At 33.0% G+C, this 17,061-nt stretch overlaps 1 protein-coding gene across 1 annotated transcript in view; it reads left to right on the forward strand.

Moving 5' to 3' along the window:
• The first annotated feature begins 2,367 nt into the window (after positions 1–2,367).
• Positions 2,368–17,061, forward strand: part of LOC143249257 (uncharacterized) — a 51,576-nt gene continuing 36,882 nt past the window's right edge. Inside the window, exons 1-2 of the mRNA XM_076498779.1 lie at positions 2,368–2,783; positions 15,682–15,758. Of these exons, the coding sequence (XP_076354894.1) occupies positions 2,706–2,783; positions 15,682–15,758 (155 nt within the window). The 5' untranslated portion in view covers positions 2,368–2,705. The remainder of the gene's footprint in view (positions 2,784–15,681; positions 15,759–17,061) is intronic.

Genomic DNA, 17,061 nt, shown 5'->3' on the forward strand with positions numbered 1-17,061 from the left:
TAGTTTGTCATTTTGCCAAATGCAATTTAGTTGTTTTTTGTTTTTTGTTGGTTTTTTTTTGGAATAGCAGAAAGACTTCCTGATCCTCGCAACGAAAACTACTGGCAAGTTTGACTTCATAATTAACGAACACCCGAAGCAAATTAAGAAAAGGGAAATTACAAATCACTGCACCCATTAATTAAATATGCTCAGAATAAACTGATTATCCGAATGGGAAAACACATCATTCATGCTATTGTTGAAAAGATTAATCAAGCAAAGCATTTTCCTGTGATCATGGACAGTACCGAAACGTTGACCAAAACCGATCAGCTGTCAATACAATGTGTATTGTTAATTATGAATTATCAATTAAGGCATTAATTGGTGAGCATTTTAATAGATTTATTGCTACTGGAGTAACAACTAGAGAGGTTTTATGCTTGGTTTGGTTTGTTTTGAATTTCGCGCAAAGCTACATGAGGGCTCTTTGCGCTAGCCGTCCCTAATTTAGCAGCTAGTCATCACCACCCACCGCCAACTCTTGGGTTACCCTTTTACCCAGGAATATTGGGATTGATCGTCACATTATAACGTACCCACGGTTGAAAGAGCGACCCTCGTATTACGAGTCGAGTGCCTTAATCACCTGGCTATGCCGAGCCTGGTTCTATGCAATATCTTTATGTGTTACCAATTGAACTTATGAGTCAATGTTGATAATTACAGAGAACAGAGCTATGACAATGGAAGCAATGTGAAATGGAAAAAGTAGGGTGTGCAGCAATACAACAACAAAACACACACCGAATTTTCACAGGGATAGTCACAACCTATATATAGTTGTACTCGATGCTTCTAAATCATCTGCAGTTCTGGGCCCCGAGGTCAATTAGGGGGCTTGGGGAAATATGGGATAAAGAATAATGTATTCTCATTTTCATAATACACTTGAGGAAAAATTGTAATACTGCGGGAAATCACATTGCCTCAAGAAATACCTTTTTATCAAAAAAACTGTAAATTCTCAACACATTTGGCTTCCGCCCACTAGAAAAATTCTTCATATGCCCATGAATTTATGGAGACTTCAAAAAGGGGCCCGGTGCCATAACTGTCCCCGGGGCTTGACCTGCCTCTCGACGCCCCTGATCATCTGTGTTGTTTCGTGACATTTATTTGAGGTTCTAGAATGTAATTTTATCTTTAGTTTGTTGGGTTTTTTTTACTCAATACAGGTTCGCAAATTCAAACTGTTGAACAACTGCTAAAAGTACTTCAGTATCATCTCAGTGAAGCGAATGGCGGGCTCGAAGATCACGCATTTCAGAAAAAGGACAGTGCAACAGATAATTGCATGATAGATCTATGAAAACGCATTGATTCGGTACAACAATATATCTGTGAATATTCTTGAAAATGGAAATCACGCAATGTTTAAATTTCTGCAAGATCATGGAGAAAATAAGTTTAAATCAGCTCACGCCCTGCTTATGAAATCAGACCAGATAGATATCGAGATAACATTTCAAGAACAAAAATTCCAATATCCCTAATTTAGCAGAGTAAGACTAGAGAGAAGGCAGCTAGTCATCACCACACACCGCCAACTCTTGGGCTACTCTTTTACCAACGAATAGTGGGATTGCCGTCACATTATACACCCCCACGGCTGGGAGGGCGAGCATGTTTAGCGCGACGCGGGCGCGAACCCGCGACCCTCGGATTACGAGTCGCACGTCTTATGCGCTTGGCCATGCCAGGCCTACTATATTGCACTGTCATTCTTATACAAAATCAATCAATTGCACTTTGATAGTGCAGATTTTATTATTGTATTGTGGCATCAGTACTATTATGAATTTTCATGTTGAATTTGATTTTAATTTCTAATCTGTGTATATGACATTGTTTAGCCTCGCGAGATCCAGGACAACTGCCCTTAGAACTGTTTGTCAGAGAAGTTTATATGTTAATTGTAGTATTATTATACACAGATACTAGTGAAAACACTAAACATTTCATATTTGAGAATACAGTACCTCCAATTTCTCTTGATTTAAGATGGACTTACCCACCTTTTTTTGTCCTCCAGTGAGAAGGGTAAGTTTACGAAATTACAATGCTAAAATCCTGGGTTCGATTTCCCGCGGTAGGCACAACTATGTGGTTTTGCTCTAAAACGAAGTACCCTCTTTTCCTCAAACTGTGAGCTCTTTAATTTTTCTCAGTAATATGATTCATAATTTTACTGAAAGCAAGTGTGTATTCAGTAGTAGTATTAATAATTTAAAGGTGATAGGTTTTATGTGTGTAAATAAGGTACAAAATCAAGAAATAGTGAAATATATATGTAATGTTTCACAAATTCACTCGTTGTTTATTCAGAGATTAATGAATAGATACAAAACGTTGTATTCGTAACTGTTCTCATTTATATTATATGGCAATGAATGTTTATATGTGTATTTTACATTGATTTGAGATTTTAGGGATGTGAAGCTAAGTTATATATTTTACGAAGTCAACCCTTATCGATAGTTTGTAATCGAGTTCTTTGAACTGTTTTCCCGCGTCCGAAGTAGTTTATAAATAGCGTAATCTTTATTCGGTTAACTCCTACAGGTTTGGGGTTTTTTTTGGGGGGAAGTTAAGTAAACAAGGCTACAATAAAAGTAAAAGAGGCCTAATTTTTCTTGACCACTTATTTTATAGTTTACAGAATGAGTGATAAAATGCAGTATAAACCGGGAGATTTGGTATTCGCAAAAGTGAGAGGCTATCCACCTTGGCCAGCAAGGGTACGTTATCGGTTAAGTGGCTTTTAAGTCTTAGATGTTAAATTACTAAAATTTAAATATAATTATGAATATTCGGGTATCTTGAGAAGGTTAGGCTTAAGTTATGCTGAGTAGACGTTAATGTTGATTCAAACTAGTTATACTCTTATTGAACTCCGAAATGCGTATTTCAAAAATGTTTAAGTTTTTAAGTTAACCTGATTTTGTTCTTTCGAGTCTTTTTACCTTACACTGGAGCATGTGAAAGTTCTGGCAACAATGTTTTAGTATTACATTAAACTTTTATATCAGACAAAAAGAAGCCAGTGGTTCATTGTCACAATAACTTGAATAACTTGATGATGTTGTAATTAACTAACTCTGAATAATTCAAGTTGTAGCCTTGAGTATATCTTTAACTATCTGTTTTTTTATAAAGACAAAAGTTTAATATTTCGTATCTGAAACTGTCGTCAGTTGGCTCATATAAGACCAAGAGTATGCAATGAAAACTTAAACAAGGGGAGCCTATATGAATCAAAATGAGATAATTTATATGAAATTGAAAGGCTACATTTAATGTTTGTTGCTATTATGATTGATTGTTTTGATGTGTAAACAATTGTATAAATTGCAGGAATTAGATTTCAGTGTATCATGTATTTATACCATTTACAATATAATTAAATATCTGAAATGTAAGAATTGACAATCATGGATAAAAAGGGACTGTATGAACCTTAAAAGGCTGTAACTGCACCCCCATTTCCAAGAAAATGATTAATTATTTAATTATGTGCATAGCATTCTTATAGTTTTGTAATCTTTCATTGTACTTTCCAGTTTAAAATTCTTCAATTTGTGTTATTTTTGACTGGTTTTCAGCATTTTGTCTACAGCAAGTCAATAGATATGAGTTTCACCTGGTATCTTTGGAATGTGCAAGTCTTAAATTAACATATTTTGAATGAAATACTATTTATTTTTTAAAATTTCCCATACCTGTATAATATCACTTGTTATCCCAATTTATTCAATTTCTTGTTGAATAGCCTGAATGGAACATAGCACAATACTTTCAACACAGAAATTAAAAATTATGATCAAGAATGGTATCTCAGTATGAAAGTGAAAGGTCAATTAAATATTAAGTATTTAAGGGTATGGAAAGTAATAAAATTGTTGACATTATTAATTGAATAATATAATCAGTTGAATTTTATGTGCTTAATTTATAAAATATTTTGTTATACTAAATGAAAGTTTGATCTAAGTAAAATGGTATTCTTTAATGCTAACGGTTAGTATATCTATATTAGATTAATTAAGAAAATTAAATATAATTTTCTTTTTGAGATGTATGTAGGACATCCATCTTCTGTTCCAAAACTGTAACAAAACATGACATTATGGACAACAAGGGACTGTGTGATCCCAAAAGGCTGTCCCTGCACATCTACCCCAGAGAATAGTAAAAATGCAAACCCTCTCTACATTTCAAGGAATCATTGATTTACCCCTTGTGAGGTGTTGGTTTTCAAGACAGCTGATGGCAGTTCATTCTATAAGCTAATCATAATTCGAAAAGTAAAACTGTCGTAACTAGAACCTAGCCTATCTTTTTCAAATCTTAAACTTATATTCTTGTTCTGTTGTCTTCATTATACAGCAGAAAAATAGACTGTTGTATTGGTTTCTTTGGATAGTGTAGTCAACCTTAGTAAGACCAGCTTTCACCCTTCTTTTCACAAGATAAGAAATATTTTGCTGTCAGTATAACTAAATCCATCCATACCCATTTTAGAAGCCCTCTCTGAACCAATTCCACTAAATCGGTATCCTTTGTTTGATAGGAAGGCCAAAAACTGTAAGCAATATTCTATGCAAGTCCAAACTGGCAATTTGTATTAAGATTGATTATCCAAGGTTCTCCATAGAATATGTGGATCAGAAGTGAAATACCGGTGACAAAATTAATGATATGTCCAGTGTCTTCTGTAAAAAATTATATCTTGCCTTAAGATCATAGTAATACCCTCTTAATTTTGATTCTGTTGTGTGTTTTAATATGTATATGTGCAATGAAAAGAAAAAACAAGAAATTGTAGTTTTTAATTGTGGTAAAGTCTCATATTGAAGCTGATAAATTGTGAATTTTCATCACTTTAAAGCAGTTGTGTGTGATTATTATGCAATAATTATAAGGCTGAGTAAACATCATTTAGTGTAAGAGTTAGGTTGGTTGCCAGTTATTGTTTGTTTTCAAAGTTGCAGCACGTAACAGCTCATAATCAATTATTGACTACCTTACAAGCAAGCTCTTAAAGTTGTGTTTATTTTCATTGTGAGCTGTGTCAAAACAAAAACCAGAATAATCAACATGATCATATAACAGGATACTTGTTGAAGGTCACCCATGAACATACATATCAAACTTATAGTACCCTCTAATTTCATTGATAATTGCATGACAGGTTTTTGCACAGATGGGAACCCATACAACATCTTTGAGTCAAGCCAGCTTATAATGCATGTATTATATACCTGTATTTAATTTCACATACTCCTCAAATTGTAGTTGTGTTTGATCTGATAGTTACTCTGAAGTTAGTAAACAGTGTTAAAAACTTACCACAAACCTTAACCAGTGTTTTTCTGTATTATTATTACACATGGGTGGTGCCAAAGTGCACATGCCACAACCTATTCCAGAGTGCCAAACAACATGGTATTTATATATAATTAATAATTATGTACTTTAATGTCAGAGTTATTAATAATTCATTTTACTGTGCATTGCTAATTTAGAAACATTTCATAGTAGAGGAGAGTAGATTGCAGATATGATGTACAGGGGTACTGAAAACAAACAGCTGGATGTGGAATTTGGAGGTTCAAGGTATTATACAAATATGATGTGCAAACCATACACTTGACAAAAGTACTTTTATGCTGCTCATGAACATCGTCCTGGATTCTGATTTTTTGTAATCCAAGTCTAATTGTTGTTAATTAACAGGTATATTTTGAATACAAATACTTTTATAAAACATCTGAGCTATTGGTACAACTTATACATTATATTAAAAGCTTCTAATACTTTATGTAGGCATACACATTATATTCACAATTATAAGCAGTGTTCCCTCTCCAATATAGCAGTTGGTCCATTGGACCAACCACATACACACTTGTGTTAATGTAATGGATTAAAACTGTGTACATTTGTTTAATGTACCCATATGATGAAGTTTTTGTGCTTGACTCATGTTTGGAAATGTGCATGTGAAATACTCTGAAGTTTGGGTTATCAAGAACCTTTATGATCACTTGATTTCTAACCACTGTGTCTTTTAAGTACATTCTAAAATTCTGTTAGTTTAAGTCTTGAGTGGTTTATTGACAGTCATACCAAGAACCTTTTCTTCTCTCATGGTAATGAGTTGGTTCCTATCTATATGAAATATATGATCCAAGTTATGATAATTCAAATTTATTACCTTGCATTTGTTATAATTAATGACTTTTTGACAGTTATTTGATGTAATGGCCAATTATTCCAACTCACTCTGTAATATCTCAACATATACAATACTGCTAGAAATACTATACTGAAGAGTTTAATGCATTCAGCAACCTTTATTGATTTGTCAGTTGTATTCCCATTAATGGCATTAATGTAAATAAGTAAAAGAAAAGGCTCAGATGTTGAGCTCTAAAGTAATAAAGGCCCAATTTGACTGGACACTATTATTACATTGTTTTTCTTTCTCTTAAACAGCTATTCTTCACTGTGTTATACACATAGTTTTGTTTTCCCCCAATCCATACTGAAGTGATATTTGTAGCTAGTCTTCTGTTTGGTATCTTAGCTGAATCATTTTTGAAAATCTAAGAAACTACACCTTTGCCATTATCTAAATAAGAAACATCTGCAGAAAAAACCCAAAAACCTGCAGTTCTGTAAACAAGATTTTATTTTTTAGTAAGTCTGCATTAGGTCTCTTTCTATTTTCTGTCATATTCTATAGAAAATTTTCCTACTATAGACATAAGATTAACTAGCCTCTAATTTCGTTAGCAATTCTTACTTTCTCTCTTTTCTGCGACATAGCTGAGGAAGGAGATAGAGATTGAATGACCTTCCTAGGATTCTGAAAACTCAAAAAGGTCTGCTGTAATCTGATTTTCTTTTAAATAAGTTCTTTCTTGTAAGTCACCTAAATTTGTTGCACAGAAATAATTTTTTTCAGAAAAATATCTTGCTTCCACTTTTTAAAGTAAGCTACTTCCCTGCTTATTTTACAAAAAGTAATGTTAGCAACTCTGCAACGTTTAGGCACTTGTCCACTTTCTTTTGCCTTTCTATGCACTTGATCGTCAACTGTCTTAACCCTAGTGAAAACCTTGTCTGGTCTTTACACTTTATTAAAAAATGTCTCAACCTTTTTAATCACCATCAAAGGCTAATACTTACACAGACCAGGCCAATTCTAATATATCCTGTCATAGAATCTTGAGGATTAGGAATGTTGCTCACATCTTTTCCTGTAAATATAGCACATAACATTTGAAAGCTTAGCCATTTCATAGTCTTTAACAACAACCTTGCTGTTGGTATCTTTTAAGGGACTAGTCCCAATTTTAACATTTTACTTACCTTTAACATATGTAAAAACATTCTTACTGTTAGTTATAACTTTATCATCCAGGTGTTTCTGATAAAGACTTAGGATTTCACAAGTCTTTGTTTAAAACCAAATATCCAAGCTTTTTTACAGTCCTGGACATTTTTCAATCTATGTATAAATATAAACTCTTATTTTCTTCCTTATGTGTCCATAGTAAGCCAGTAGGTATGAACATTGCTGTTTTCTTTTTCCCCTTTTCAGGAACATGTCTATCTTGAATTACAAGTAATTTATATATTTAAATTTCCTGAATTTGTTCTGTATCATCAGTTATTGAAATTCAACCATGATAAACCTTCTCATAGCCTCAGAATTGGCTTTTTGAAAATTAGGAACTAAAATGTATTTTTTCTTGCTTTCAGCATTTGCTAAAAACTCAAATCCAGTTATGTCATGATCACTCTTTCCCAAATGTATGGGTCTGACATGGCCAGCTGGTGTTTGACTTGTAATCTGAAGGTCATGGATTCTAATCTCTGTTCAACCAAACATGCATGCCATTCTTGCAATGGGATTGCTATAATTTAACAATCAATCCAACAATTTGTTGGTAAAAGAGTAGCCCAAGAGTTGTTGGTGAGTGGTGATGATTAGCTCCCTTTCCTCTAGTTTTTCGCTGCTAAATTAGGGATGGCTAACAAAGATAGTCCTCATGTAACTTTTTTGCAAAATTAAGCACATACCAAACACAAATGTTCTCCATTTTCTATTTTGTCTAGCACATTGCTCATTATTAGGTAACAAAAATTAAAATTGAATTCATTGTGGTTGGTTACTTAACAATTTGGTATAGAAAAGCCATTTTGAATAACTCAGAAACCTCTCTCCTGATTAGTTTATTCGATATTATTTTAACCAGTGCATTTACAATTAAACTAATCCATGCTGATTGCATTAGTATTAATTAATAGTGAAAAACCATTACTTCATCATGATAGTTATAAATTAACATCATTTATCTGATTGGCTAGCTTATAAAAGTATGCCAATTAGAAACTTCCTATTCAGGGAAACATTATAACTCGCATAGATTCATTTTCTTTACTGCCCGTTTTTAATGTGTTTTAGTCTTAATATAGTGTTGTAATCAGTAACAGCCATTAATCTGGAAAATAACCCCCTTAAGTACTGAACCATCTTCTTAAAATTGTAATATCAAAGGACATACTGGAATCTCTTATTTGTTTTGACAATCATACATGTGTATATATATTATTGTTTTTTGTCTTGTTTTGTTAGCTGGAAGAAATTGATATTTTATTATAATTCTAATAAATATAGAGTGAAGAAACAAACAGTTGTTTGGAGTAAATATAAAATTAACTAAAATCCATTCTTTGCTATGTTATATTGGAATTATTTAAGCAGCTTTCTGAAATCACCTCTGATGTTGCAACTTGAAACATATTAGGTGGTGTTATTAATTTTTCCTTACTATGAATATTCATGACTGTGTATTATTTGTAGAATAAATATGGCTAGATTAGCTTGCTGCCAAGGATACAAAGTTAAATATAGAGTTAACCAAAACTTTTTCAAGTATTTACAAGTCTGTTTAAATAATAATTTAGTCTCGTATTAAATTTTCAACCTTACCCTTGGTGATAAGAAATCTGTAATTTAATCAGTTTAAAAATTTTAGTGGATGTGGAAAGGAAAACTGTTTGATCAACTCTTTCAGTTTTACAGTATGTTGATGATGAAATTCTTCATGGCATTCCTTTTTGATTATAAGTTTGCTTTTTTTGTAATTATATCTGCAGTGTATTTTTCTTTCCTTTTAATTCTACATTATCGTTTTTCTTTTGATAAGTTACTTAAAACTTGTTTTCAGGGTAGGAATAGTTTTTCATATGCTCACAAGGTATATGGATATGATATTGTAATAATAATTTTCACGAAGTGAATTCCAATTTTTTTAAAATCTGGAATACATAAGAGTGAAAAGATATTGGTAGTTTGGAAGATGGAATTAAAAAAAAATGGTCTCCATAGGGCCTCATTAATTTTAACTGACAAGTGACTTACAAAGTTTTGTTGGCATCCCATTTCTTAAAGTAAGGATGAAAAGTTATCAACAGTCATAACTGGTGCCCTAAGGTTGTGTTTGAACTAAAAGAAAAGACACATTCTCACAGTTTCTAAATAAAAAGAAATTATGTTAATCAGTTAATGTTTTTTTGTACTGGGAAAAAAGTTACATATGTGTCACATACACTGAAGAATGACAGGGGTAGAAAGTTCATGATGATGAATGTGGAGAATCCTCCTCCTCTCCCCAAAAAAAATTCTGCTCTGACAACTGAAGATAAATGTATTAAAAAATTATACATTATTAGGAGCTTGACTAGCCTGACTGTGGATAGCCTGTGTGACTAGTGGAATGAAAAGGTAGGAAATGTAAGTTTGATGGCAGTTTAAAAAGTGTTACTTACCTCTCTGTATTTCTTGAATTTCAGTCTTGTGTCCTGTCTTAATTGGATGATCGATTTTCCACTTACCCTTTCTTTCCTGCAGTCTGCTTGTTTTTAACATATCTTTACTCTTTTGTTATATCTCTACCCTTCACATCCCACTAGTTTTGATGCAACATCCATTCTTGTTTGTTTTCCCATTTTGTTTTTCTGTCCTTGGGATCTTCTCTGTCTGGATACTTTCATTTTGGTTGTCCACCTTCTTTCCTTGAACTAAACCATAACTCTTTTCCTCATTGTACCAATCTTTGGAGGTATTCACAATTCACTGTAATTTTGGGTTGCTAATCTTCACCTTCAATCTTTCCTGTCTCACTAGACCACAGATACTTCAGTTGGCTACCTAACCTTGGAAATCATGTGGGACTATGCCTTTCCTCTTTATTGTCCTTTTGCTTGTACTTATGAATCTCCTTCCTCCAGGGTGGTCTGTTGAGATTCACAATGGTAATTCTTTCTTGGAGCTAATTCTTGGCACTAGAACCTTTGATGCTTACCTCCCTTCCACCTGCACACCTGTGGTCTCCCTTCACTGGGGACCCTTTCATTGTGCAAGTTCATTTTTTAATGTCCTTGCTTTTCAAACTCCACACACCTCTTTTTTTTTCATCCTTTTAACTGTCCTCTTCATCTTTGTCCTAATTATTTTTTTATTTTTTTTGTACAAGGAGAGAAAATAATTGTATCAAAAATTTTTAACTTCTCTTTTTGTGCAAGAGATTTTCTTGCGTCTTTTAATACGGGCTTCTCTCTACTCATTTATTTCCTTCAGTGAGTACTGGGAGATTTGTGGCACATGTCCTGTGATCTCTTACCTATCTTTGTGCTTCTCCATACCTCTTTACATCTCTTTCTGTAATGCTATGCTTTCCAGATATGGGGTGTTTTTTTTAAAAATTTCCACTCTCTTTAAGGCCTGGAATTTAGAGGAATTATTTTTTGTTTATCAACATTGTGAAAGTGTTTACAGCTTTTTGGGCTAACTAAAATTTTTGGTTGCAGTTTTCAGGTCATCTCATGATGATACATCCCAACATTTCTGTGGTTGTTTCCGAAATCAACCGCTAGGAAAACACCTACTTTCAGGTCATATGCTTTGCTTGGATTTTTTATGAAGGCTTATCTATTTTGATGATTTCCAGTTATCAAGCTGCATTATTTATGCATTTACTTCTTGCTTGACATTTTTTCCTTCCTTTAACCTGTTTGTTATTTATACTTTCTTGTGCTCATTATTGTTTGAACATTCGTGCTTTTTACCTCCTTTCTTTTTATGTATTATAAAGACCAGTTGATTTGTTCCCTGATTGCTCCTTTATTCAATAGACTTTGGCTGCCTGTAAGGGTGATTGAATGTTTTTCTTTCATTTCTGTTTCCCTTCTGTTTTATGGTTATATGGTTTTTCCATTCCCAACCGTTTTTATGCCCAGTTAAAGCATTGTTGCTGTCAAGCTCAAAGTGCTCCCTTTTATGGATGTTAACAATGCCCATTTTTCCCACTGTTTACCTCCTCCTCTAGAGACTTATCTCCTTCCATTTTAACTGGTTGAATTAATCATTTCATTCAACTGGTATATTTTTCATTAGGTGAGTCCAATCAAATACTTTTTAATGCTTCCTCTCATCAGGTTTTGTATATCATTCTCTCTAGCCTCTTTTTAGTGCTAACTGTCAGAGAGATCTTGCTGGTTGGGATGTGAACTAAACTTTACATATTTGTCTCTTATTACTTATTACACTGGGCAATTTCATGTGTCTTTGGTTTTCACCTCTCTCCAGTCATCATTCTCTGGTTTACAAAGAGAATCTAGTCTGGTGAGCCTTAATGCTGATTTTAATTTCCAGCTCCATCACTGATCTCAGTGAACAAATTTAGCAGTATGGAAAAAGTTAAACCTATTCACCCTTATTAAGTTCCCACTGTTGAGATGGGGTTTTGTGCATGATTGCTTCATTGGTATGTTTATATATTTAACCACACTATTTTTTCACCTTTAAAAAATAAAAGAGAGAGACTACCCAAAGTGGTCCATTTTTGTGCTTGATGATGCCACTGGAAAAGTAGATATGGAGAATTTATTCTGTGAATAGAAAGAGACAGATTTAGGACCAGAATGGGTCATTCCATGTCAAATCATCCAGGGGGCTATAGGTGAATATGATCTACAAACAAAATCAGGATGGTGTTCAACCTACTTTTTGAGTTATAATTTTTTAAAGTATCCTTTGACCATACATTGCTTACTTGAAAAAAACATATTCAGAGATGTAAGAATATATGGTAAAAATCTGAAAAGGCTGAATAACTGATGACATGGTCAAATTGTGGCCTGAAGTAGGGCTATTTTTAGCTAAATCATAAAAAGTTGTATGCAACTAATTTTTTTTACAGATCTAATTGATTTTAATTACAACAATTGCTGATTTATCAACTAATATGTTATAGGAAATTTGAAAACAAAATTCAGCTTTGTATCATATTAAGTCTTAGAGATATGGCTTATTAGATAAACCAATGTTTTTTTTACAATTTTGGTTTTCAGGTGATTTTACAGCCTCACTATGAAATTCCTAAGAGAGATAAACTTGGTTTGAGACCATTTTTTTAATTCTGTGAGATTAATTCCGTCAGTGTAGCAAATTTCAGCCTTCTACCACCATTACTCTTGCAGCTTTAAGCAGCCAAAGTTGCCTGAAAATGAATTTGCCAAAAATAAAAAAAACTAATTAAATTTTACAGGGCTGTAAATCAGAAACTATTAGAGATATTGATCTAACCTTTGACAATTTTTCATTATATGGGTAGATGAGCACATGTGAATTTTTTCAAGGCATTCTGAGGGGGTCACCTGGAAAATTTTCCAAAATCTGGATGGTTTGACATAGAATGACCTGAATGCTACCTGAAATTGTAATATAGGATATCCCATTTTAATATTTCCCAAGCAATTCCCAGTGAATGTGTCCAGCTGGATGAGACTTTGATTTACCTAGGGACAAAGTAAAGGCTCTCTCTGAAGCTTTTGTTGTATATCTCATGTAACTATTTGAACAAGACATAACAGTCTAAAGCTATAGCTGCAATACACAACTAACTTTACACCCACCTTGGTGGCCACTAGCACAAGATTTTCCTGACACTATTTGGTACATTAGCATTGTAAAATAATAATCATAAAGATCAATTGGTTTAACACCTTGGCTCCCACACAACCCACCAGTGAGTCATACTCTATTTTCTTTTTAAAGAGCCTGTTATTGACTGGGACACAAGGGCTACATATATGCTGTTTCTAAAAAATGTAATTGTAAAATGACTAGTGGAACTCTGGAGAGTATTGGTAAAATAGGCTTGGTAACTAATGCATTAAGGCTAATACCATCTCCCATTGGGCATTGCTCCATTAGTCATTTCCTTCTTCCCTTCCCAGTCTTATAGAAATTACATCTGATGGGCTTTCTGTTTCAGAAAGAAATGTATAATTATTCAGTATCAGCCCCTTCACCTTCTTTAATGTGGGTTTCTATCTTTTCATGGTGCAGAGAGGTAAGTAATGTTTCTGAAAGTAACATTTTCTTTACTTGAAAACGTATTTCAGATAGATGCTTTTCTTTCTGCACCACCTCTCCACTTATAGCGAGTTTCATTTGTCTTACAAAATGAGCCCATAATGTGCCAATTCACATGTGGGTTACTGTGCATGGAGGTTGTGTTGGCCTCCTTTTATTAACAAAAGGATGTAATGTTGCTTGGGTGTGTTCAGTATAAACCTTGGACCACATATATAAAATAATAGTTCTTGGAAAAGGTATTCAAAACAATGGCTTTAGAAACCAATGAGATTTTGTTTCAGGAATTTCAAGTAATTTGGTTGAACCTCTGCTGTGAAATTACATGTATCTTTCTAGAATCCATAGTCTTTATGAAAAAAGTTCTCTATAATGTCTGTAGTAACTGAAAACTGATTTTGATATGTTTGTAGTAAGTTACTTTGGAACTGTAGTATAATAAGGATATCAGGAGCTTTGGTAATTCATGTATTTCCTGGGCACTCTCTGTAAATCATCATTTTGCATTTTTTCACCTCAAGATAATCACATATTTTTTGAACTTGCAAGAATATAGAAAACTTCACAGTTGGATTAAGGATTACGTTGTTGTATGTATCTATTTCATTTTGTTCCTTCAGGTTGAGAAGTATCAGTTTCTTATTTGTCACACTTTTCTGAGTGTTTCATTTTCCACTAAACAACATCAGTTTCCACGGGAACATGAGGTTGTAAAGAAACCTCAAAACTGTCTCCAAGTTTTCTTCTTAGATTTGAGGTTACTGTTTTGAGTTTAATTATGCCCATATAAGCCATTCTGAAAATGTAAGGGTTTTTAGCAATATTACCCTATGTCAAACCGATATTAATGGTTGATAAATGAGATCAAGCTGTGGTTTGTGCTATTTAGTTTACTTGTTTTTTGTCAGAAGATATTTTTTTGTTAATGCTGTTACTATATTTTAAATCAATAGCAAAAAACATTAAGCTGTAATGAGAATGAACTGAAGTATTAATTTTGATGATTTTTTAGGTTTTCATTTTTGTATTTTCCACATAGCTTCCCTCCCTGGGATACAAATGTCAGCAACTTTGGTTTTGTTGTGGAGATTGAAGTCAAAATATAAAAGGGTTACACCATTTCTGTGGACCAAAAACCTCTTCAGGACTGTTTATTCACAATGAAAGCAAGTGTCCTTGATTAAAGACAGATAGAAGGTCCTTGTCATTATCACTTTGAGCTTTTCAAATTAATTGATTGCTGGAGTCTTCACTTAAATTAAATGGTTTCAGTCTTGTTGGATTGAAGGACAGTTCTTCATTTGCCTCTTTTTTGTAGTTTGGCTGATAGTTTGTTGCATAATTAATATGAAACACTTTTACATAATGTTTTAGTTAGCCCTAAAACCAAATGATATCGTTAATAAGTAGTAACTATCTACATTCATATTGTATGTTTAAATTGAAGACATTAAACATTATCTCTCAGTTTACCTTTATTTTATTTTCCTAAACCTGTTAATTAATCCATTGCCATATTTGTAACTAATGTGGCTAAACACATGTATACTGTTGTTTAGGACAGGTGGAACTGACCTTTGTGTTTGCAGATTCTTACTTGTTACAAAACCCTGCACTTTGCATGACATGACTGGTTGTTGTAGTTGTCTCTCTGAGTGATCCTTGGGCCCCAAGTTATTTTATATGCTGTTATATTTCTACTTCCATTAAATACAATGATATTCTCATCTTGAAAATGCTAAATCCATGAGATCTGAACACATCTTTGTAATCTTGATGTTTGAATATCTAATGTTAGAAAGGCTTGTTTAATGACCTTCTCATTTTTTAAATGTACTCAACCCTCTATACTTGATAATTTTACTAAAAATGAACTTTTGTGCTCATTCCAAAATCAGTTGTGAATAACAAAACTTTGTTTATTTCACATTAACATTTCTAATTTAGTCTTTTTGGAGATGAGAAACCTCAGTGAGAATTAAGTCTTATTCGGAAATACTAATACTCAATGTTTTAAGTCTGTTCTTGTTGTTGCTGTGTCATGTGTTATAGGGCTTGGTAGTGTATAAGTCTCTTTGGTTCCTCATTTATTACTACCTAGTCTTATTATAGTATTTTTCCATTTTCTATTCTTGTTTTATAAAATATGATAATTTTAAAATGATGCTTAATAAAATATATAGGTTGAAGAAAAACCTCCACCAGGAAAGAAGGTACCACCCAAAAAATTTCCAGTCTTGTTTTTTGGAACCTATGAAACGTAAGTACCGGTTTAGTTTTTTATTGCGACTGTGTAATCTGAATCAGTTAGTTATACTTATTAATCCATAAAGTCTGTGAAAGACAGTTACCTATGAATAGGTTTCTACCTGAATGAACCAATTTTCTCAGAAATGTGATAAAGTGATTACATGTTAACTAATTGAGGCTCTTGAAGAACAAATTGTATAATGTTTACAAAACAGACTTCCAACTGTGTTCTTTTGTACCATTGTAAGTTATTATTAGTTTTTAGCTTTGTAGAAAGAGTTGTAAAGTGTCAATTTTTAAAGTATTTTTGTTTATTTCTAGCTAACTTTGAAAGATGAGGTTAATTAGATCATCTTGTACATTGTACTTATTGCATTAAATAAAATTCTTGCTGAAAATATTACTTTGTTTAGCATTAAGAATGTTGTAAAGAGAATATTTCTACATGTACTGAAGCCATATGAGACCATCTCATTGATGTATTTTGGTTTGTGAATCTTGGTATTGGAACAAGTGAGCTACAGCACTCATATGCCTATAACACAGATTTATGTAAATAGTTTTTGCAATTCATATGAATCAAACACTTTTAGAGGAGACTTCTAACTGTGATCTGGAAGTCTCAAGTTTTTACAGCAGTACACTGTAATGAAGCATTAATGACATGAATCTAACTTATTATGCAGATGTTCTGGTAATATTATGGTTTATTAAATGTTTTCTTTGTTTCAAAATCATTCAGTTTAAGAACATAATTTTACAACCATCTGGTAAGTTTCTGTTGTGAAAGGTTACAGTAACTTGTTTGACATTCCGACTGCATAAATATTGTAACAGTTAGTTTTGTTTTTGTATATTACGGTATCCATGACCTAAAGCTGCATTCCAATACAATATCTTTTCACAGAATAGCATTTTTCAGGTTGTACTTCCTGCTGTATGTGCAAAAGTTTGCTTACCACTGACCTTGATGCTCCTGTCTATCCTCATATGTTTTTTATGAAACAACTGCATGATGGCATGCAAATGAGCATGCAAAAATTCTCCACTAATAGGAGTGCAATACAACCCCAAGTACATGACTCCCTCTATTCAGCTTAGCCCATATTCACTTCTCTGTAGGCACTCATGGTGTTAAGATGTGTTTTTTGCTCTCACTTTACATGAGTTTCAATTTGTTCCTTGTTTCTTTTTATGGGAATTTGGTTTTTCTTTACATTTGCTACAGTTGTGTTCTCTTACAATTATGTCTTTTATTCTAATAAGTGATTCCTCGAATTTCCTTCTTTGGACTTTTCTACTTCCTCTCTTAA

Source organism: Tachypleus tridentatus, chromosome 4 (assembly GCF_004210375.1).
Source record: "Tachypleus tridentatus isolate NWPU-2018 chromosome 4, ASM421037v1, whole genome shotgun sequence".
In the NCBI taxonomy this organism is placed as follows: Eukaryota; Metazoa; Arthropoda; class Merostomata; order Xiphosura; family Limulidae; genus Tachypleus; species Tachypleus tridentatus.